At 33.7% G+C, this 24,694-nt stretch overlaps 1 protein-coding gene across 1 annotated transcript; it reads right to left on the minus strand.

Annotated features, from left to right (window-relative positions):
* Positions 1-8,667: 8,667 nt before the first annotated feature.
* On the minus strand, positions 8,668-12,285 carry LOC142226671 (uncharacterized). The gene has a single exon (XM_075296789.1). The coding sequence runs from the start codon at positions 12,283-12,285 to the stop codon at positions 8,668-8,670; it is 3,618 nt and encodes a 1,205-aa protein (XP_075152904.1).
* Positions 12,286-24,694: the final 12,409 nt, after the last annotated feature.

Raw genomic sequence — 24,694 nt, forward strand, 5'->3', positions numbered from 1 at the left:
TAACAAAAAAAGTGTTTTTCTTTGTTAGACCGGGGACTTATCAGCCAACCTGTTATGCTATGTTTCAAGTAAAAAACCTCTTTAAAATAAAGTGTTGAAACACATGTCCTGTATTTGAACGATTTTTTTGCTTTGTTGTCAAGATACAAAACGACAACAAATTTAAAGACAATTTAATTAATTTTGAAGAATTTTTCTGAATTATTAAAGTCAAGTTGACCTTAGCCCAAAAATGTTTTCTTTCATGTTATGATACCCATTTTTAAGTCAAATCACTTAATTATGAGGACAATATGACTTCATTGAAAAGTCTATCGACTTTTGGACACGGAAAAAACTTTATATTAGAGAAATGCGTCTTCTATGCTAAGCAAAATTTGCATTCGTATTTTAAATATATGAAATCTTTGACCTAACGACAATATTTTTTTCAGTGTGATTAGCGTGATGTTATTGCACGATTTTTTCTCAAATGCGTCAGATACATACTTCTGTGCTCCTTATCATTGTGATGTTATATTTATTCTGTTTTAATAATCGTCTAGACCGGATTTGAGAAATCCAAAAATACCAATTTTTATTTGATTTGACAGATGTATCGCAATTGATTATAACGATAAACAGATTTGGATCTGTGTTTGGTTGTTATGTTAGTGTACTAACTTTAAAAAGATTGAATTGAACTCGATTTACTCAAATTGTAATAAAAAAAGGTACAAAAGTGTCAAATTTATCAACCCTTAACAGCGATTTGCGTAAAAATAGTTGATTATAATTAAGCTCACTTGCAGGACATGCTCAGCGCTCACAATGATATATGCTCGCCATGAAAATTAGCCCATTCATATTACTTGGTTGCGACTGCCACAAACGTGATTTTGTTTACTTTGTGAATTTCATCTTTTATATTGTTTTTTTTTTTTTTTTTTGTAAAATAATTCGGTGTTTAGTATTTTTTAGTTAACCGCAAATGAAATCTCCTGACGTTGTTGAGTGGTATGTTTTGTTAGGCCAGGATGAAAAATGGTAACATAATGAGAAGAAAACGTTTACACATTGGTACAAAATGATGATGATTAAACCTCAAATACAAACAAAAGTGTGTCCTTGAGTTATAAAGAGAAATTAGGACTCATTGTTAAATAAACGGAAAATTACAATTATCCGTCTTTTTGGCTTTACAGACAGACACATACGCGTGCACATTTCAAATTAAGTATAATATGTTTGTATCCTTTGTACAGTTCTGTGACAGTATGTGTCTCATACATACCATACCTACACAAAGTACATTGCCATCCTGAATTCCTCGTATGTGAGAATCCTTACGAAATGGAACGCAAACAAAAACTTTTCAGGCCCATTACGTGTTTGGACCAACCCACTTAGAATTACACCCAATTTTTTTTTTGTTGCTGGTATTTACATACTTGCCAGCCTACCTAAATATGTATTCCATAAGCACACAGTGTATTTGCGAGCGTGTGTGTGTCCGAGCACACAAAATCTACTACACCCTCAAGCTTGCTCACATGGATTTTTGAGTGTATGAATAGAATTCATTGTTTTTCTCTCCGTTAGTTGTGTTGTTGTTGTTGTTAACAGATATTTAGGAAAAGATTTATTTGAAATTAATGTTCCACCATTATAACAATTTACAATGAATGATATTTGTTTATTTTACTCAAATTCCACACCCATCCCCATTAGGATTTTTTATTCGACTTCCATTGTGGAAGGCATTATGTAAACAGGATACGGGAGATTTCACTTCATCTCAATTTCTTAGCTAGCGGATAACCTTGAGGAAATATTGCTTTTACTTAGAAGGAGCAAAGAGCATTCCCCAGCGCGAATTGACAAATAACCGGATGCGGAAAGAATTACGCGATTACAGACGACAGTCTGTTGAAAGCCCAATAAATTATAGCCACATACATAAGTAATCTTCAAAAATATATGTAACTGCAATAAATTCTGTAAAAATTCATAGGAAGTTTCAGTTTTTTTTTTTGTTTAATTTCTTTGAAAAGGTTGTCGATGATAGCAATCATACGATATTACCAATTATGCTAAAACATACATTGGTGCCACCAAGTAAACAAATGCTTATAATATTTGTAGGACAAAATTTAGTTAAAATTTATTTTTTCTATCCGCCAGCACCAAAGGGGAAAAATAGCTTCCAAAAAAGCATTTTTGTTCTCCAACTTGTGATCCGACAGTAGTGCAAATTAGAATCATCTCCAACGAATTGTACATGGGACTGAAGTACTCCATTTTCGATTCTGTTGCATTACTCTAGAAGTAATATCTTGAAAAATATTAGAATGAAAAAAATTTTAATCTAAAAAATGAATTCGTTTGTCAAACAGTTTGTATCTTTCCATAATGTTGACAATTTTTTAGAAATTTTAAATCTGGTATCATTTTAGACCTATAAAGTTATAATACGCCCATATGCAAAAAAATTAAAGAAAACTTCAAGCCTACTTTTACCATATAAATTCCTTCAATAAGCTGTTAATAAATTATTTTACATATGGGCAATATTCAGAAGTTGTCTTTTTCGACAATAGGCTATTCATTGGCTAAACTACAAGAGTAGCTTAATCAGAGGAAAAGTAAGCTTGTCAAATTTATTTGGACAATGCCCTGTAGACTGTAAGATGGTTGCCCCCATATAAACCGATCCCCCGATTTGGTTTGCGGAGCCTCTAAGAGAAGCAAATTTCATCCGATCCGGCTGAAATTTGGTACACGCAAAGAAAAAAAAAAACGTTTGGAAAACGTGTACCGAAAACGTTTTCCTTTTGTTAGAGATTTTTGAATTGCTTCGAAAATTTTAAACTTTTATCACCAAAAAATTCGTTTGTTACAAAATTTTTATTTTTTCAATAAAAAAAGTTATTTTTGAAACAACAACACCGTCCATTTCGTTTATATCAAACACTGTTCTTTTCTGACTTTAGGTCTTTAATAAGACATATTTTAAAGTTCAAAATTTAATATACTACAATGTAATGTAGAACATTTTTTTCGGAGTCTTCCGAACATATCTGAAGTACATGTAAAAAAAAAAAACTTTGGTCGAAGCGGGGATCGAACCCACGACCCTTGACATGCAAGTCGGACGTAGCAACCACTGCTCCACGGTGCCAAACTAATTGTTTGTTTCTGTTAAATAAACTCTGTTTATTCGGTTCGTGGGCGCCACAAGCTTTGCTATACAAATATAATTTATTTAGATATTTATCTATTGATGACCATAACAGGTACATAGCTCAGTGGTTAGTGTGTTGGCTTACAAAAAAAAAATGTATAAAATCGTATAATTTCTTCTACATTGTTGGTATTACAGGAAAAGGTGTTAAGACCTAAAAAACCTCATGGAGAAAGATGTGAGGGAAAATGCAATTAGCAAGAAAACAATGTTTTTTTAGTTTGTCTTTATGAAATTATTTTTACATCCTGGAAAAGAATAAACGTTTATCACAAGAAGTATATACTTTTCTTCCAAATACACTTCCTTACAGCGAAAAGCAAATGAGAAACGAACTTTGTTTGTCTAAAATTTCGTTTGGAAGGAAAGAATTATTTTTTTGCGTGTGCATGGTGTTTGTATATGGTCTCTAACAACCATGCAAAAATTGGTCGATATCGGACCATAATAATATATAGCCCCCATATAAACTGATCCCTCGATTTGGTTTTCGGAGCCTCTAAGAGAAGCAAATTTCATCCGATCCGGCTGAAATTTGGTACATGGTGTTAGTATATGAACTCAAACAACCATGCAAAAATTGGTCCACGTCGGTCCATAATTATATATAGCCCCCATATAAACCGATCCCCAGATTTGACCTCCGGAGCCCCTCGGAAGAGCAAAATTCACCCGATCGGTTGAAATTTATTACGTGGTGTTAGTTTATGGTCTCGAACAACCATACAAAAATTGGTCCATACAGGTCTTAATTATATATAATCCCCATTTAAATCGATCCCCAGATTTGACCTCCGGAGCTATTGGAGGAGCAAAATTCATCCGACCCGTTTGAAATTTGGTACATTGCGCTAGTATATGGCCGCTAATAACCATGCCAAAATTGGTACATATCGGTCTATAGTTATATATAGCCAATCCCCATAATCTACCAAAATTTTGTTAAAATTTTATTACTATAGAAAATTTTGTCAAAATTTTATTACTATAGAAAATTTTGTCAAACTTTTATTACTATAGAAATTTTTGTCAAAATTTTATGAATATAGAATTTTTTTTTTTATTTCAGCTTTAAACCATGCATTGACTAAACTACAAGTGTAGCTTAACTAACAGAGGAAAAGAATGTTTGTTAAATTTATTTGGGCAAAGCCCTATAGACTGCAAGATGGTTGGATGGACGCACGTTTCGGAATTACCACTTCCCTCATCGGCATCCTCTACTTGCAGCAAAACTATCAACCAATTATCAGAATAAATTGAGGAAGTTCACTAAACCCAAAAGTAAACCACACTTGAACCTTCCGAAAAAAGGTTTTACATGATAGCCGGCTTATGCCGAAATAAATTCGTAGAAACATATCACTTTTCCTTTGCCACCGTCAAATCATCAATTTGAGTGCAATAGACCCAATTTTGAGCTTCCTCTTTTTATACCCTCCACCATAGGATGGGGGTATATTAACTTTTCCGTTCCGTAACGTTCCGTTTGTAACACATCGAAATATTGCTCTAAGACCCAATAAAGTATATATATTCCGGGTCGTGGTGAAATTCTGAGTCGATCTGAGCATGTCCGTCACCCGTCCGTCTGTTGAAATCACGCTAACTTCCGAACGAAACATGCTATGGACTTGAAACTTGGCACAAGTAGTTGTTATTGATGTAGGCCATATCGGTCCACTTTTACGTATAGCCCCCATATAAACGGACCCCCAAATTTGGCTTGCGAGGCCTCTAAGAAAAGCAAATTTCATCCGATCCGGCTGAAATTTGGTACACGGTGTTAGTATACGGTCTCTATTAACCATGCGAATATTGGTTCACATCGGTCCATAATTATATATAGCCCCCATATAAACCGATCCCCCGATTTGGCTTGCGGAGCCTCTAAGAGAAGCAAATTTCATCCGATCCGGCTGAAATTTGGAGCATGGTGTAAGTATTTGGTGTCTAACAACCACGCAAAAATTGGTCCACATCGGTCCATAATTATATATAGCCCCCATATAAACCGATCCCCCGATTTGGCTTGCGGAGCCTCTAAGAGAAGCAAATTTCATCCGATCCGGCTGAAATTTGGAGCATGGTGTAAGTATTTGGTGTCTAACAACCACGCAAAAATTGGTCCACATCGGTCCATAATTATATATAGCCCCCATATAAACCGATCCTCCGATTTGGCTTGCGGAGCCTCTAAGAGAAGCAAGTTTCATCCGATGCGGCTGAAATTTGGTACATGATGTTAGTATATGGTCTCTAATGACCATGCAAGAATTGGTGTACATCGGTCCATAATTATATATAGCCCCCATATAAACCGATCACCAGATTTGACGTCCGGAGCCTCTTGGAAGACCAAAATTCATCTGATTCAGTTGAAATTTGGCACGTGGTGTTAATATATGGCCTCAAACACCCATGCAAAAATTGGTCGATATCGGTCCATAACTATATATAGGCCCCATATAAACTGATCCCCAGATTTGACCTCCGGAGCCCCTTGGAAGAGCAAAATTCTTCCTATTCGGTTGAAATTTGGTACGTGATGTTAGTATATGGTTTCCAACAACCATGCAGGAATTGGTTCCTATCAGTCCATAATTATATATAGCTCCCACATAAACCGATCCCCTGATTTGACCTCCGGTGCCTTTTGGAGAAGCAAAATTCATCCGATCTGGTTGAAATTTGGCACGTGGTGGTAGTATATGATATTTAACAACCATCCCAAAAGTGGTCCAAATCAGTCCATAATCATATATAGCCCCATATAAACCGATCCCGAGATTTGGTTTTGGAACCTCTTGCAGGAGCAAATTTCATCCGAGTCAGTTGAAATTTGGTACATTGTGCTAGTATATGGCCGTTAACAACCATGCCTAACTAGGTTCATATCGGTCTATATTTATATATAGCCCTCAGATAAATCGATCCGCAATCACACAAAAATTGGTCCATATCAAGTTCATAATTGTATATAGCCCCCATATAAGCGACCCACATATTTTAATTCTGGCTCTTTACGTACCGTGCAAAAAGTCCATATCGATTCGTAATTATTTGTAGACTTACCTACACATACCTTTTTTGTCTAATATATACCACGTATGGACTAACTCACAATTTAGAAAACGATTTAAGATACCACAACCCAGTAATTCGATTGTGGATGACAGTCTTTCGTAGAAGTTTCTACGCTATCCATGGTGGAGGGTACATAAGATTCGGCCTGGCCGACTTACGGCCATATATACTTGTTTTGTTTAATATATTCCCCGTATGGACCAACTTACAATTGAGAACACGGTGTTAAGAAGTTTTAAGATACCTTGCCATCGACAAGTGTTACCGCAACCCAAGTAATTCGATTGTGATTGACAGTCTTTAGTACAAGTTTCTATGCAATCCATGGTGGAGGGTACATAAGATTCGGCCTGGCCGAATTTATGGCCGTATATACTTTTTTTTGTGAAGCCACTATTGTCAAAAATAAGGTTTTTAGGGAAAATTTTTCAAAATCGGGCGATATGAGCGTGAGTAAACTATTACTCACGTGCACACCTCTAATTCTGAGTAGGGTGTGCACGTGAGTAATATTTTACTCTCGTTCACGCACGATATTGTTTGGTAGAACTCACGCACACTCACGAAAAGAAAATTTGTACTCACGCACGAAAATGTCGTGACTCACGAAAAATACCGTTACTCACGAAAAATATCGTGATTCACGAAAAATGTTGTGACTCACGAATAATTTTATGAGCAATTTACTGAAAACATGAACATGATTAAAATCGAGAGCGTTATTGAACTTTTAACACAGGTGTCACTAAAATTGTAAATTAATTCAACTCGTAAGCGTTTTATGTCCGTGGGCGGGATTATTTTCGTGAGCGTATTTTTCCAAAATTTGGTACTCACGCACACTCACGAAGAAATTATTTTCGTGACTCACGCTCACGCACGACATTTGGTTTGTTAATCACGCACATTTACGCCGTTGCCATCAGCGTGACTCATGCGTGAAAAAGTCATGAAAATTTTCGTGAGTCACGACAATTTCATGTCACGTGCACACCTCTAATTCTGAGTCGATCGGTATTTTTTTTTTTTTGGTTTCTAAACTCAATATTTCTGGTAGTCATATTTTTAGCAGATCAAAGTTATTATACCCTGACCACTATGTGGTTAAGGGTATAAAAAATAGGAAACCACTCAATTTGAGTGTTTATTATAGCTATATTTGTGAGAATCGTACAATATATTTATGTGAGATCTAACCCTAAATCTGAGTTAGATAAATTCATATGCCTGAATTTGAATTTTATGTAGGACTAATGATTGAATAAGGATATTAAGGCCAAATTTCTTAAAATAAGGTGCAGAATTTGTTAATGATATAGAAGATGACACTGTACTAAATTTGATCGAGTAACAAATAAGCTTATTATGGCCTTATGTCGACAAATCGGGTGATACATATATTTGGGAGCTATATCTAAATCTGAACCGATTCCGACGATTGTTTGTAGGCTTAAAGGGAACCAAAAGATTTGCCTCGTGTCAAATTTGATGGCGAACGGTTTGTAAATAAGCACAAAAATATGGGAGCTATCATGAAATTTGAACCGAGCTTATTCAAATTCTCATGCCACAAAAACACTCTGTACCAAATTTCATCAAAATCGATTCATAATTGTAATCGGTATCTTGCGAACAATAAATACATGGGCAAACGGAGGGATATATGTTGTTTAAATAAAATGTTTAAGCATTATTATTTTTATTTATTATTATTATTATTATTATTATTATTATTATTATTATTATTATTATTATTATTATTATTATTATTATTATTATTATTATTATTATTATTATTATTATTATTATTATTATTATTATTATTATTATTATTATTATTATTATTATTATTATTATTATTATTATTATTATTATTATTATTATTATTATTATTATTATTATTATTATTATTATTATTATTATTATTATTATTATTATTATTATTATTATTATTATTATTATTATTATTATTATTATTATTATTATTATTATTATTATTATTATTATTATTATTATTATTATTATTATTATTATTATTATTATTATTATTATTATTATTATTATTATTATTATTATTATTATTATTATTATTATTATTATTATTATTATTATTATTATTATTATTATTATTATTATTATTATTATTATTATTATTATTATTATTATTATTATTATTATTATTATTATTATTATTATTATTATTATTATTATTATTATTATTATTATTATTATTATTATTATTATTATTATTATTATTATTATTATTATTATTGAATTCTTCATTCACAGCTTTTGCTGGAATTCACGTACCGGGTCTGTGACCAAAGGTTACGCTCTGTTGGGATGTAATCCAGGTTTTACATCCATTCGCCTAATGTCTCCCTCATGATATTTGTCGCCTTTATTAGGACAGACTTTTGTATTTCCGTTAGTAGATTTTCATGTAGGTTCAGTTTGCGCATTGATATGGTTGTTTCGCGTGGTATTGTACCTAGAGAGCTTACTATGATTGGTATTACTTCTATTTTCCTTAATTCTTGTGAGGTTCTCATATATTCCGATAGTTGTCGATATTTTGATTTCTTTGTGACTATTGTTTCCTGTATATTTGTATCATATGGTACTGCAAAATCTATTATATTTGCTGTCTTATTGTTTTTATCGATGATGATCATATCTGGTCTATTAGGCATGGTTGTGTCTGTTGTATTATTTATGAGTATTGATCTGTCCCAGTATATAACGTATCGTTGGTTTTCTATAATCGGTTTTGGTTGGTACTTGTAGTAGTGTGTTGTCTCTTCGTTCATATTTAACTGTTTTAGGATATTTATGTGGATAATTTTCCCCATATTATCGTGCCTTTGTTTGTAGTGTGTCGATGCAAGTGTTGGGCAGCTATTTAGGATGTGGGGTATGGTTTCCGAGTTGCTTCCGCATCTGCGACATGTGTCATCGGTGATTGTGCTATCATGCATAATATATTTTCTATAGGATTTAGTTGGTATGACTCCGTCCTGTATAGCGATGATAAAGCCTTCTGTTTCCGAAAACATATTGCTATAGAGCAGCCAGTTGTTGGTCTTCTCAATGTCTATATGTTCTTGATGTATGAGGTTAGGGTATTTCCCATGCAGTGGTTTCGATTTCCATTTCTCCATTAAACTATTGGTCCTAATTACCTCGGTGGTTGGCGCGTTTTTAAGGTTCAGTGGCGTCAGGTTGTCGTCTGAGTTTACGACGGCCCTGTATAGCGGTGATGTATTAGCAGTTCTGTTGAAATATTGTCTGAGGTTTTCTATTTGTTTATCGTGTAATGATTGTATATTAAGAAGGCCCCTTCCTCCTTGTTTCCTAGGGATGTTTATCCTTTCAACTGAGGATTTTGGGTGGTGGTGTCTGGTTTTAGAGAGGGTGGTTCTTATTTTTCTGTCTAGATTGATTAGATCAGTATTAGACCAGTTTAAGATGCCAAATGTGTATGTTAGTAGTGGGATCGCATATGTATTAATGGCTTTTATTACATTGCGGCCGTTTAGGCTACTTTTCCCGATTTTGTGGACGCGGCTTATGAAGTTGTTTTCCGTCTTTCTCTTTTCGGCTGTGTGATCTATCGTGGTATGTTGTTTTATGCCTAGGTATTTATAGTATTCCCCGCTCTCAAGAGGTGTAATGTGACTTCCATCTGCAGTAACGAAGTCATGTGATTGGGTGTATTTACCCTTACTCATATTTTGGGTTCTACATTTGTCGATGCCGAATTGCATTTTTATGTCATTTGAGAATATTTCTACGATTTTTAGCATATTTTTAAGATTTTGTTTCGTACTGGCATATAGTTTAAGGTCGTCCATATAGAAACAGTGAGAGATCTTGTGTTGGTCTCTTGAATTTAGTTTATAGCCGTATTGACTTTTTACGAGTAGTAGTGAGAGAGGATTTAGTCCTAGGCAGAACAGGAGTGGACTTAGGGAATCTCCCTGATATATCCCACGTGTAATACTTATGGGCTTTGAAGTAGTATTTATATTACCTTGTCTTATGTGTAGTGTTGTCTGCCAGTGCTCCATCATACATCTTATGCAATCTATTAGTTTATTATCTATTTTGTATATACGGAGTATTTCTATTAACCATGAGTGTGGGATGGAGTCAAAGGCTTTCTGGTAGTCTATGAAGGCTGTGTAGAGATTTTTCCTATTTCTTATGGCTTGGTTGGTTATGACGCTGTCTATGATCAGTTGGTCTTTACATCCTTTTGTGTTCTGCCTGCAGCCTTTTTGTTCTTCTGCGATTATGTTGTTGTTTTCGCAGTATTCGCTGATTTTTGCGGCGATGCAGGAGGTAAAGATTTTATATATTGTGTTAAGGCACGTTATGGGTCTGTACTGTGATGCTGTTGTTGGTTGTTCTACTTTTGGTTTGAGGTAAGTTATACCAGCACACATTTCTTGTGTGATTTGTTGTGGGTTGGTTATCATATTATTGAAGATGTTTAACATGTGGCTATGTAGTGTGGTAAGATATTTGTAGTAATAATTATGTATTTTGTCCACGCCAGGTTGTTTCCAGTTATGTAGTTTTCGTATGGCGTTTTCGAAGGTAGTAATTGTGATTGGTGTTGTTTGCATTTCGGGGTTTTGTGAGGCGTGATACCGAACTGTGTTGATCCATGTGGAGCTGTGGTCGTGGTGAACCCCATTACTCCATATTGCTCTCCAGAATTTTTCTATATCATCCATGTTAGTATGGGGTGTTTGATTTGTTGTTGTTGTTATGGGCTTTGCTATTGAATTGTAGAATTGCTTTTCGTTGGTTTGGAAGAGTATGTTTTGTGTTTTTCTGTCGTGACTTTTTGTGTATCGTCGAAGTCTTTGGGTATATTTAGTAAGTTTCTGTTTGATTGTGTCTCGTATCTGTTCCAATGTTACATTTGGTGGGTCATATTGTGTGTGAATTCTGTGCTTGTGTCTCACTGCGTTAATTTTGTTTTTACTTCTTTTACCGGTTGTATTATTTATATGGCTCGTTATTAATCCGAGGTCTTTTCTTAGTTGATCTATTTTTTGTTGTAGTCGGACCTGCCATTTTGGCTTTCTCGGTTGTTCGGGAAGCGAATTTGTCACTGTTCTACTGGATCGGTTAAGTCTTGTAATTTCCGTTCTCGTGTTATTAGTATCCTGCGTCATGTTTTTTCTTTTATGTCGGTCCGTTGCTTGTGTTATAGTATATGCGCTGCAGTACATTATGGTGATTAGTTGATTGTAATTGATGTTACGTGTTGTTTCGGTTGGTAATATCATGGTGTTAACTAAATGTGTTATATATTTCATTTTCTTGCACGGTTTTCGTTTGCCTATGAATGGCCTATTTTCTGGGCTGATTTCGGAGTAGTTAATCTTTGCTTCGTTGAACAGTGACTGTATTATTGGTATTATTTCTTCCTGTTCCTGGTTGGGATTTATTATGTTACTATTGGGGTGTGTGCTCATTATGTTGGTTTGTTGTGTGTCCCGTTCTAGTTGATCTGGTGTTTCGCTGGTGGGTTGTTGTTCCTGTTGGGTATGTGTGGGTTGATCGTTAGGTTGTTCGGGGATTATACTTTGTTGAATTTCTTGTAGTATAGTTGGTGGAATTAGATTATTCCTTATAATAGCGGATCTCCTATCAGCTAGGTTTTGTTGAGTTAGGTGGTTTAACTCAGGATATTCCATGAGGAAGATGTTGTGCATTTGCTGCCTATAGCCAGTCAGGCTTTCATTGCGCGTAGACATGTAGTATGCCTTCATTACGGACACATTCATTTCGTGTGTCCATTTGATTCTGCGCCGCGGCAGCCCCGCGTTTGTGGTCCTCTGTTGTTGCTCAGAGAAAGCACTTCTCGCAGGTGGACTTCTGGTTGTATTTGTCCTTTGTTCGGCTTGGGGTTGTTGTTGATTATCTCGATTGTTCATATTGATTTCTTGTAGCTCCATGATAGTGTTAGGGTTTTTGGGTATTCTTTCTCATCTGCCTACCCGAAAGACGTTTTACTACAGCCGCCCCTAACATGGGGATCAGACGCTGACCTGAAGACCGCTCGGTACGAGTCAGACGTCTTCAGGATTTTGACTGGGGTCCGCGGGGTTGTTAGGCCCGTCATTCCTCTTGCCCTCTTAGTGGAATGCCCCTGCGGGTTTATTATTATTATTATTATTATTATTATTATTATTATTATTATTATTATTATTATTATTATTATTATTATTATTATTATTATTATTATTATTATTATTATTATTATTATTATTATTATTATTATTATTATTATTATTATTATTATTATTATTATTATTATTATTATTATTATTATTATTATTATTATTATTATTATTATTATTATTATTATTATTATTATTATTATTATTATTATTATTATTATTATTATTATTATTATTATTATTATTATTATTATTATTATTATTATTATTATTATTATTATTATTATTATTATTATTATTATTATTATTATTATTATTATTATTATTATTATTATTATTATTATTATTATTATTATTATTATTATTATTATTATTATTATTATTATTATTATTATTATTATTATTATTATTATTATTATTATTATTATTATTATTATTATTATTATTATTATTATTATTATTATTATTATTATTATTATTATTATTATTATTATTATTATTATTATTATTATTATTATTATTATTATTATTATTATTATTATTATTATTATTATTATTATTATTATTATTATTATTATTATTATTATTATTATTATTATTATTATTATTATTATTATTATTATTATTATTATTATTATTATTATTATTATTATTATTATTATTATTATTATTATTATTATTATTATTATTATTATTATTATTATTATTATTATTATTATTATTATTATTATTATTATTATTATTATTATTATTATTATTATTATTATTATTATTATTATTATTATTATTATTATTATTATTATTATTATTATTATTATTATTATTATTATTATTTTTCTTTTTATTTTTTTTAATGTAAATTACGATCAATTGTTTTCTTTTTAATTTTTATTTTCCAATTGTTCTTATTGTTTTTAATGTTACAGTGTTTTACTTTTAATTTTCCTATGCAATATTTGTTTAAGTTCTAACTTTGTATTATTGAAATTTAAAATCTTTGTTAAAATGTTTACGTTAGTTATAATGTTAATATTGTTATATTTTTCCGTTTTCTCACTTTGTAATACTTCATTATGGATACGTTTCCTGCACTTTAATTATAAGATATTGTTCTTGTTGTGCAGCACATAAAAATAATAAATAAATAAATAAATAAATAAATAAATAAATAAATAATATCTCCTTGCACATCAAACTTATTTTACCCTAATTATGACGATATATAGTCACTTGGAACATAACTGAAATTGCTATTGTTAAAATTTACACAAATTTGACTTCTTATTTGTAATAATTTGTATTATAGTTAGGTTAGGCATAGTGACAATCTGATATTTCAGGCGCACTTAGACTATTCAGTCCATTGTGAGACCACAGAGGTGAACTTTTCTCTTATCACTGAGTGCTGTTCGAATTTATGCAAAGCTCAGTTTTATAGCCGAGTTCAAATGGCTTTTCACATTGCAGTGAACCCATTTAAAGAAGCTTTGAAACACTCCGTATGTTAATTTCACCAGCATTACTGATAAGGGATAAATCCACCACTGAAAAGCTTTTTGGTATTCAGACGAAGCAGGAATTGAACCCACGACCATTTGAGTAACGAATTTCGAACACTACACTCATGAAAATAATCCCACCCGCGAACATAAAACGCTTATGAGTTGAATTCATTTACATTTTTAGTGACACCTGGGATGTTAAGAGTTTAATAACGCTCTCGATTTTAATCATGCTCATGTTTTCAGACACGTGAGCGTGAGTCCTACCAAACAATATCGTGCGTGAGTGTGCGTGAGTAAGATTTTTCCGTCGTGAGTGTGCGTGAGCATGAGTAAAATATTACTCACTTGCACAACCCTAATATCTAGTATTTGGTAGTGTGGAATGTGAAATTATCCAGTGGTGCGCATACTTAACGTCAGTGCAATTAGTCATTCGCAACCCAGCACAGATAATGTGAAATAACTGAATGACAGAGAGACGCAAATTTAAGAGATTAGTATGTTTACTAAACTTAATCTACAATAAAAAGGCATTGCCTTTTTAACTAATATTTCTTTATTACACCTACACTATGGTGCAGGGATATAAAAGATTTTCCATTCTGTTTGTAATATATCGAAATATCGATTTCCGACCTCATAAAGAATTATTATTAATTATTAACCGATTTTAAGGGACAAGAACGAAGGCACAATGACGAATGCTATTGAATCAATCTTAGAATTAGCTCCCATATATGTGCATCGTGTAACTTTCCCAAATTTGCCAAGAACTCCCTTACTTATTAACCGATCTTACTCAATGTTGGTACAAGGTAATCTTCTGTAGTACCAACTATATGTTACCTGCAATTGTGAGATGGTATAACTCCCAATCTTATTTTAATAATAACCCTCCAAATGTTTAGGTTGTACCAATCTACTTGAAATTTCCAGATGACGTTAGTGGAGGTTATGATATTATATGGGACACCTGATTTTTATACCCTCCATCATAGGACACATCGAAATATTGCTCTAAGACCCCATAAAGTATATATATTCTGGGTCGTGGTGAAATTCTGAGTCGATCTAAGCATGTCCGTCCGTCTGTTGAAATCACGCTAACTTCCGAACGAAACAAGCAATCGACTTGAAACTTGGCACAAGTAGTTGTTATCGATGTAGGTCGGATGGTATTGAAAATGGGCCATATCGGTCCACTTTTACGTATAGCCCCCATATAAAGGGACCCTCAGATTTGGCTTGTGGAGCCTCTAACAGAAGCATATTTCATCCGATCCGGCTGAAATTTGGTACATGGTGTTGGTATATGGTCTCTAACAATCATGCAAAAATTGGTCGACATCGGTCCATAATTATATATAGCCCCCATATAAACCGATCCCCAGATTTGGCTTGCGGAGCCTCAAAGAGAAGCAAATTTCATCCGATCCGGTTGAAATTTGGTACATGATGTTGGCATATGGTCTCTAACAACCATGCAAAGATTGGTCCATATCGGTCCTTAATTATATATAGCCCCCATATAAACCGATCCCCAGATTTGGCTTGTGGAGCCTCTAAGAGAAGCATATTTCATCCGATCCGGCTGAAATTTGGTACATGGTGTTTGTATATGGTCTCTAACAATCATGCAAAAATTGGTCCACATCGGTCCATAATTATATATAGCCCCCATATAAACCGATCCCCAGATTTGGCTTCCGGAGCCTCAAAGAGAAGCAAATTTCATCAGATCCGGTTGAAATTTGGTACAGGATGTTGGCATATGGTCTCTAATAACCATGCAAAAATTGGTCCATATCGGTCCTTAATTATATATAGCCCCCATATAAACCGATCCCCAGATTTGGCTTGTGGAGCCTCTAAGAGAAGCATATTTCATCCGATCCGGCTGAAATTTGGTACATGGTGTTTGTATATGGTCTCTAACAATCATGCAAAAATTGGTCCACATCGGTCCATAATTATATATAGCCCCCATATAAACCGATCCCCAGATTTGGCTTCCGGAGCCTCAAAGAGAAGCAAATTTCATCCGATCCGGTTGAAATTTGGTACATTATATTGGTATATGGTCTCTAACAACCATGCAAAAATTGGTCCACATCGGTTCATAATTATATATAGCCCCCATATAAACCGATCCCCAGATTTGGCTTGCGAAGTCTCCAAGAGAAGCAAATTTCATCCAATCCGGTTGTAATTTGGAACATGGTGTTAGTATATGATCTTTAACAACCGTGGCAGAATTGGTCCATATCGGTCCATAATTATAATAGCCCCCATATAAAACGTTCTCCAGATTTGACCTCCGGAGCCTCTTGTAGGAGCAAAATTCATCCGATCCGGTTCAAATTAGGAACGTGGTGTTAGTATATGGTCGCTAACAACCATACCAAAATTGGTCCAATCACACAAAAATTGGTCCATATCGGTTCATAATCATGGTTGCCACTAGAGCCAAAAATAATCTTTCAAAATTTTATTTCTATAGAAAATTTTGTCAAAATTTTATTTCTAGAGAAAATTTGTTAAAATTTTATTCGGTTCATAATAAAATTTTCATCATTGTCAAAATTTTATTTCTATAGAAAATTTTGTTCAAATTTTATTCGGTTCATAATCATGGTTGCCACTCGAGCCAAAAATAATCTACCAATATTTTATTTCTATAGAAAATTTTGTCAAAAGTTTATTTCTATAGAAAATTTTGTTAAAATTTTATTTCTGTAGACATTGTTGTCAAAATTTTCTTTCTATAGAAAATTTTGTGAAAATTTTTATTTCTATAGAAAAGTTTGTGAAAATTTTATTTCTATAGAAAATTTTGTTAAAATTTTATTTCTGTAGAAAATTTTGTCGAAATTTTATGTCTACTTTGTCAAACTGAATTATATACGTATTGGATCGATCTTTTTTGATTTAATATATACCACGTATGGACTTACATACAATTTAGAAGATGGTGTTAGGAGGTTTTAAGATACCTTGCCATCGGCAAGCGTTACCGCAACTTAAGTAATTCGATTGTGGATGGCAGTGTTTAGAAGAAGTTTCTACGCAATCCATGATGGAGGGTACATAAGCTTCGGCCCGGCCGAACTTACGGCCGTATGTACTTGTTTATATTTGGACGGTGAGGGGGACCTCCCTTGTAACGTTATTGTGAAACTCGGAGAAAAGTGGTCTCTAGACAAAAAAAATCCCTAGTTTCGATGCTTGATAGAGGAAGGGAAATTCCCTTTTGGAATTGTGAAAAATCTAAACATAGTTGAAATTTATGGGGAAGCTTGGGAAGGTTATGAATGAATGAATGTAGGGTATGTGGTTTTTCGATATCTGGTTGGGGGAGGCACCTCTTCCTTGCCTCACTTTTTGAAAACTGAAAATTTTTCGATTTCTTTGTCATTTGTTGGGAAAGGGAAAGAGAGTGTTCTCTGAATGGGAACTAGATCCTTAAGATTTTGATATTTGCACGGGAGGGGGAGCTCCTTTCCACCAGAAATTGATAGCCAACATAGACGGTGCTTCATTTTTCGGTAAAGATTCGGTAAGAATTCATATCCTTAAAATACGAATTGCTTCTGAGCGAAAAAGAACATTTATCATTGGGTTTTTGAAAACAGTTTTCCGCTAGCCTTATTTTTCAGCCATAAAGTATAAATTGTTTAGCCATTTCATTTGTTTCCTTCAATGTAACATATATCCAAATCCGAACTTTTTTTGTAAATTTTTTATATCCCAGCAAATTTTTTATATACCTGCAATGTACATCCAAAAATGCTTTTTTAGAGATGGACCATCACAAGATGTTCTTTTGGGGCGATACATAAAAATTCTTTGTTTTATAAAGTTTTCGCAATAGATTTCAGTAAGGTCAAACAAAATTATTATTATTAATTATTATTGTTTTTATTTAAAAAATATCAATTATTAATGTTTTTTATAAAAAAAAATAATTTTTTCTATTGTATCTTTACGTAAAAGAGTTTTAAATAATACTGGCAAATATTTGATCCACGTCTGCCGTCGTATGGATCACTACATTTCTTAAATATTTTTTTTTGGGAAATTCCATTATTTTGTTTGTACTTACTGTGTTTTATATTCGGTAAAATTCAGAAAATTTAAATCTATTGCGAAAACTTTGTAAAACAAAAAAAAAATTATGAATCGTCCTCAAAGGCAAATATTTGGTGAGAAATATTTTTTAATCATGCTATATTGAACTTATTACAAACCACATCATGAGCTTTGTTTACATTGTAAAATATATACAGCAGAACAAAACGCAACTCGATAAGTGTGCATAACCATGCATGCATGGTTTTGGCCGCTTTGTATAAGTTTGCTCTCATTTGTCTATATAGAACAAGTAAGGAAAGTCTAAAGTCGGGCGGTGCCGACTATATTATACCCTGCACCACTTTGTAGATCTAAATTTTCGATACCATATCACATCCGTCAAATGTGTTGGGGGCTATATATAAAGGTTTGTCCCAAATACATACATTTAAATATCCCTCGATCTGGAAGAATTTGATAGACTTCTACAAAATCTATAGACTCAAAATTTAAGTCGTCTAATGCACTAGGGTGGAACATAATGTTAGTAAAAAACACAATATTAGTAAAAACAAGTAAGTAAAGTATAAAGTCGGGCGGAGCCGACTATATTATACCCTTCACCACTATGTAGACAAACATTTGTGTTACCATCTCAAATACTTAAAATTTGCTGGGAGCTATATAAAGGTTTGCATTTCCAGATACAAATACTTTTAATGGAAACAATTTTTTGTACTTCTACAAAAACTCTACAATTAAAATTTAAATCGGCTAATGCCCTGGGATGAAACACAATGTTAGTAAAATATATGGGAAAGAAGAAGCGAGAGAAATGTTTTTAATGCAATTGTACAAAAGAGATTTATGATTTTTCAGGTGATACATATGTATTCGAGATATAGGACAATTAGAGTAATATTTACAATTTTTGCTACTCAGCAGTGGCGACTTTACAAGGATATTGGTTAGATCTCGCCAATATATATGGTCAAGTGTGGGTTGTGATATATTATTTGGTCTAGTCGGGCAACTTGGAGCCTTATTTAAAACCCATCCGTTCTGTGGAAATTTTGGCATTGCAATGTGTAGAATATGGCGAAGATATGGGGAAATCATCACAGAATTTTGTGGAAAGTGTGTGAATTTTGGCCATATTTGTATTCTCTGTGGAAACTATCCAGTCAATTGGAGGAAAATCCCATTGAAAATGGGTCTAAAATATGAAACAGTCTACCATATTTCCCCAACTATGGTGTACGTATATATGGGAGCTATATACATTTTGAACCAATTTTGACTAAATTTGACATGCATAGTTAGAATAATAATTCTGCTATCTATGCGAAATTTCACGTAAATGGGAGTATAACTTTGGCCCCCCTGGTCATATGAGTGCAAATCGGATGGGAGATGTATATGGGAGCCATATCTAAATCTGAACCGATTTCAACCAAATTTGGCACAATTACCTATACTACTAAACGATCTCCTTGTGCGAAATTTGAAGCAAATCACGGCCAAACCCTGGATTTTGAGGCCATATAAGTTCAAATCGGACGAAAGATATATATGGGAGCTATATCTAAATCTGAATCGATTTTGACCACATTTGGCACATACAATAGCATCGTTAAAAGTACCACTTGTGCAAAATTTGAAGTAAGTCAGGGCAAAACTCTGGCTTTTGAGACCATATAAGTCCAAATCGGGCGAAAGATATATATGTGAGCTATATCTAAATCTGAACCGATTTTAACAAAATTTGACACACATAACGATACTATTAAACGTACCCCTTGTGCAAAATTTAAAGCAAATCACGGCAAAACTCTGACTTTTGTGGCCATATAAGTTCAAATCGGACGAAAGATATATATGGGAGCTATAACTAAATTTGAACCGATTTCAATCAAATTTACCAAGCATTGGTAGAATGTCAATTCTACCCTCTGTGCAAAATTTTGAAGATCGGTAGTAAACTTTGGCCTGTGTGGTCATATGAGTCTAAATCTGACGCAAGATATATATGGGAGCTATATCTAAATCTGAACCGATTTGGCTGATATTTTGCAAGATTTTCGAGATTCATAAAATATTTGGATGTACGGTATTTCAAGAAAATCGGTTGATAAACACGCTAACTATGACCACATCGGGGATAAATATATATGGCAGCTATATCTAAATCTGAACCGATTTTTTCCAAAACCAATAGCGACTGTCTCTGTCCCAAGAAACGGCCCTATGACAAATTTGAGGACGATGGGACTTAAATTACGAGCTGCATTTTGTGCACAAAATTACATATACAGACAGACAGACAGACGGACATCGCTAAATCGACTCAGAATTTAATTCTAAGCCGATCGGTATACTAAAAGATGGGTCTATGACCACTATTTCTTGGCGTTACATACAAATGCACAAACTTATTATACCCTGTACCACAGTAGTGGTGAAGGGTATAAAAATATGGGAAACGTTTCAATCTGAAGCAATTTTAAGGAAACTTCGAAAAAGTTTATTTGTGATTTATCGCTCGATATATATGTATTAGAAGTTTAGGAAAATTAGAGCCATTTTTACAACTTTTCGACTAAGCAGTGGCGATTTTACAAGGCAAATGTTGGTATTTTGACCATTTTTGTCGAAATCAGAAAAACATATATATGGGAGCTATATCTAAATCTGAACCGATTTCAAACAAATTTGGCACGCATAGCAACAATGCTAATTCTACTCCCTGTGCAAAATTTCAACTAAATCGGAGTTAAAAATTGGCCTCTGTGGTCATATGAGTGTAAATCAGGCGAACGATATATATGGGAGATATATCTAAATCTGAATCGATTTCAACAAAATTTAGCACGCATAGCTACAATGCTAATTCTACTCCCTGTGCAAAATTTCAACCAAATTGGGGTAAAACTCTGCCTTCTGGGACCGTATTAGTCCATATCGGGCGAAAGATATATATGGGAGCTATATCTAAATCTGAACCGATTTGAATAAAATTTGGCGCAATTGACTATAGTACTAATTGTTCTTCTTGTGCAAAATTTTAACTAAATTAGGGCAAAACTCTGGCTTCTAGGGCCATATAAGTCCATATCGGGCGAAATATATATATGGGAGCTATATCTAAATCTGAACCGATATCTTTCAAAACCAATAGGGATCTATTCTGAGCCAAAACAAATACTTTGAAGTCGATTTGAAGTCGATTGGACTAAAACTGCGACCTAGACTTTGATTACAAAAATGTGTTCACGGACAGACGGACATCGCTATATCGACTCAAGAGCCCACCCTGAGCATTTTTGCCAAAGACACCATGTGTCTATCTCGTCTCCTTCTGGGTGTTGCAAACATATGCACTAACTTATAATACCCTGTTCCACAGTGTGGAGCAGGGTATAAAAAATAGGTTTGATTCATTAATCGTAAAATTTCGTAACAATGTCATTCTCCCAGCAATTTTTTTTGCGTATAATAGCAATGAATGAAATTCTTCGAAACAATAATATTGAAAATGGTGAACAGTCTAGAAAATTTTGGTGTATAGGTTTTTTTGACAACTTTTTCCATAGTCCAATGGTATAACATAAGCTCAAGGAAAAAGAAATTAAAGCATGTGGCACCTTGTGAAAAATCGTTCCCAAATGTCAATATTTAACCCTGATAAAAAATTTCAAGCCGTGCAATCTAATAGAGTATCTATTATGAAATGGATATATAATCGTACCCCTAATATTGGGTTCAATTTTATTGATTGACTAGAAAACGTTGTGGTAAAATGAGGTGTTGCTGGTTCTGCCAATACGCTTACGCTAAACTGTTTGATGTTAACATAATGATAATGATTTGATGAATAATTATTTGATCTACACCACGTGAAACAGCGTAACGTTCAAAGCTTAAAAATTCTGAAAATAAAGCTGGCCATAACATGTTGAGAATTGAAAGAAGATTAAAAAAGCGTTTTGTATTTCGTACCAAAAATAAGTAGGAGAAATCAACAAATAACATTTCTAGTGGCTGCCGGAAACCAATTTGCTACACTTTCCAAACGAATGATTTTGAAACTTAATATAATTGAAAAATAAACAATACGTAATTTCCACCCCTTTTTATACCCTCCATCATAGGATGGGGGTATATTAACTTTGTCATTCCGTTTGTAACACATCGAAATATTGCTCTAAGACCCCATAAAGTATATATATTCTGGGTCGTGGTGAAATTCTGAGTCGAGCATGTCCGTCCGTCCGTCCGTCCGTCTGTTGAAATCACGCTAACTTCCGAACGAAACAAGCTATCGACTTGAAACTTGGCACAAGTAGTTGTTATCGATGTAGGTCGGACGGTATTGAAAATGGGCCATATCGGTCCACTTTTACGTATAGCCCCCATATAAAGGGATCCTCAGATTTGGCTTGTGGAGCCTCTAACAGAAGCATATTTCATCCGATCCGGCTGAAATTTGGTATATGGTATTGGTATATGGTCTCTAACAACCATGCAAAAATTGGTCCACATCGGTCCATAATTATATATAGCCCCCATATAAACCGATCCCCAGATTTGGCTTGCGGAGCCTCAAAGAGAAGAAAATTTCATCCGATCCGGCTGAAATTTGGTACATGATGTTGGTATATGGTCTCTAACAATCATGCAAAAATTGGTCCACATCGGTCCATAATTATATATAGCCCCCATATAAACCGATCCCCAGATTTGGCTTGCGGAGCCTCAAAGAGGAGTAAATTGCATCCGATCCGCCTGAAATTTGGTACATGATATTGGTATATGGTCTCTAACAACCATGCAAAAATTGGTCCACATCGGTTCATAATTATATATAGCCCCCATTTAAACCGATTCCCAGATTTGGCTTGCGAAGTCTCCAAGAGAAGCAAATTTCATCCAATCCTGTTGTAATTTGGAACATGGTGTTAGTATATGATTTTTAACAATTGGTCCATATCGGTCCATAATTATATATAGCTCCCATATAAAACATTTTCCAGATTTGACCTCCGGAGCCTCTTGGAGGAGCAAAATTCATCCGATCCGGTTCAAATTAGGAACGTGGTGTTAGTATATGGTCGCTAACAACCATACCAAAATTGGTCCAATCACACAAAAATTGGTCCATATCGGTTCATAATCATGGTTGCCACTAGAGCCAAAAATAATCTACCAAAAATTTATTTCTAGAAATAGAGAAAATTTTGTCAAAATATAGAATATAGAAAATTTTGTCAAAATTTTATTTCTAGAGAAAATTTTGTTAAAATTTTATTCGTTTCATAATAAAATATTCATCATTGTCAAAATTTTATTTCTATAGACAATTTTGTCAAAATTTTATTTCTATAGAAAAATTTGTTCAAATTTTATTCGGTTCATAATCATGGTTGCCACTCGAGCCAAAAATAATCTACCAAGATTTTATTTCTATAGAAAATTTTGTCAAAAGTTTATTTCTATAGAAAATTTTGTTAAAATTATATTTCTGTAGAAATTTTTCTATAGAAAGAAAATTTTGTCAAAATTTTTATTTCTAGAGAAAATTTTGTGAAAATTTTATTTCTATAGAAAATTTTGTTTAAATGTTATGTCTACTTTGTCAAACTGAATTATATACGTATTGGATCCATCTTTTTTGATTTAATATATACCACGCATGGACTTACATACAATTTAGAAAATGGTGTTAGGAGGTTTTAAGATACCTTGCCATCGGCAAGCGTTACCGCAACTTAAGTAATTCGATCGTGGATGGTAGTGTTTAGAAGAAGTTTCTACGCAATCCATGATGGAGGGTACATAAGCTTCGGCCTGGCCGAACTTACGGCCGTATATACTTGTTATACCCTAAACCACATGGTGGTCAGGGTATAATAAGTTTGATCTGCCAAAAAATGTGCCTACCAGAAATATTGATTTTAGATCCCATAAAATATATACCGATCGACTCAGAATCACCTCCTGAGTCGATCTAGCGCTTGGTGTCCGTCCGTCCGTCTGTCCATGTATTTGTTGTTCACAGGATTCCGGTCGCAATTATTAACCGATTTTGATGAAATTTGGTACAGGGAGTTTCTTGGGTACAAGGACGAACGCTATTTTTCCAAATTTGGCCATAAAACCCTTAATTATCAACCGATCTTACTCAAAGTTGGCTAAATGTAATCTTCTATAGCACTAACTATATGTGCAAAAATTGTCGATATCGGTTCAGATTGAGATATAGCTCCCATATATATGTATAGCCCGATTTTCCCAAATTTGGCCATAGAACCATTATTTATTATCCGATCTTACTCAAAGTTGGCTAGATCCAGTTCTCTATAGTACTAACGGTACGTGCAAAATTTCATCGAAATCGGTTCTGATGTAGATATAGCTCCCATATGCCCCTAATAACCTTATGTTTGACCATAGAGGCCTCATTTCTTAATTGATCTTACTCAAATTTTGCACAAGGTAACCTTTTGTGGTGTTTATCAAACCCGCAAAATATTATGCAAATTGGTTCAGATTTACATATAGCTTCCATATATACACTAATAGAAAAAGTTTCGTTATATTAACGAAAT

This window comes from Haematobia irritans, chromosome 1, assembly GCF_050003625.1.
Source record: "Haematobia irritans isolate KBUSLIRL chromosome 1, ASM5000362v1, whole genome shotgun sequence".
NCBI lineage: Eukaryota > Metazoa > Arthropoda > Insecta > Diptera > Muscidae > Haematobia > Haematobia irritans.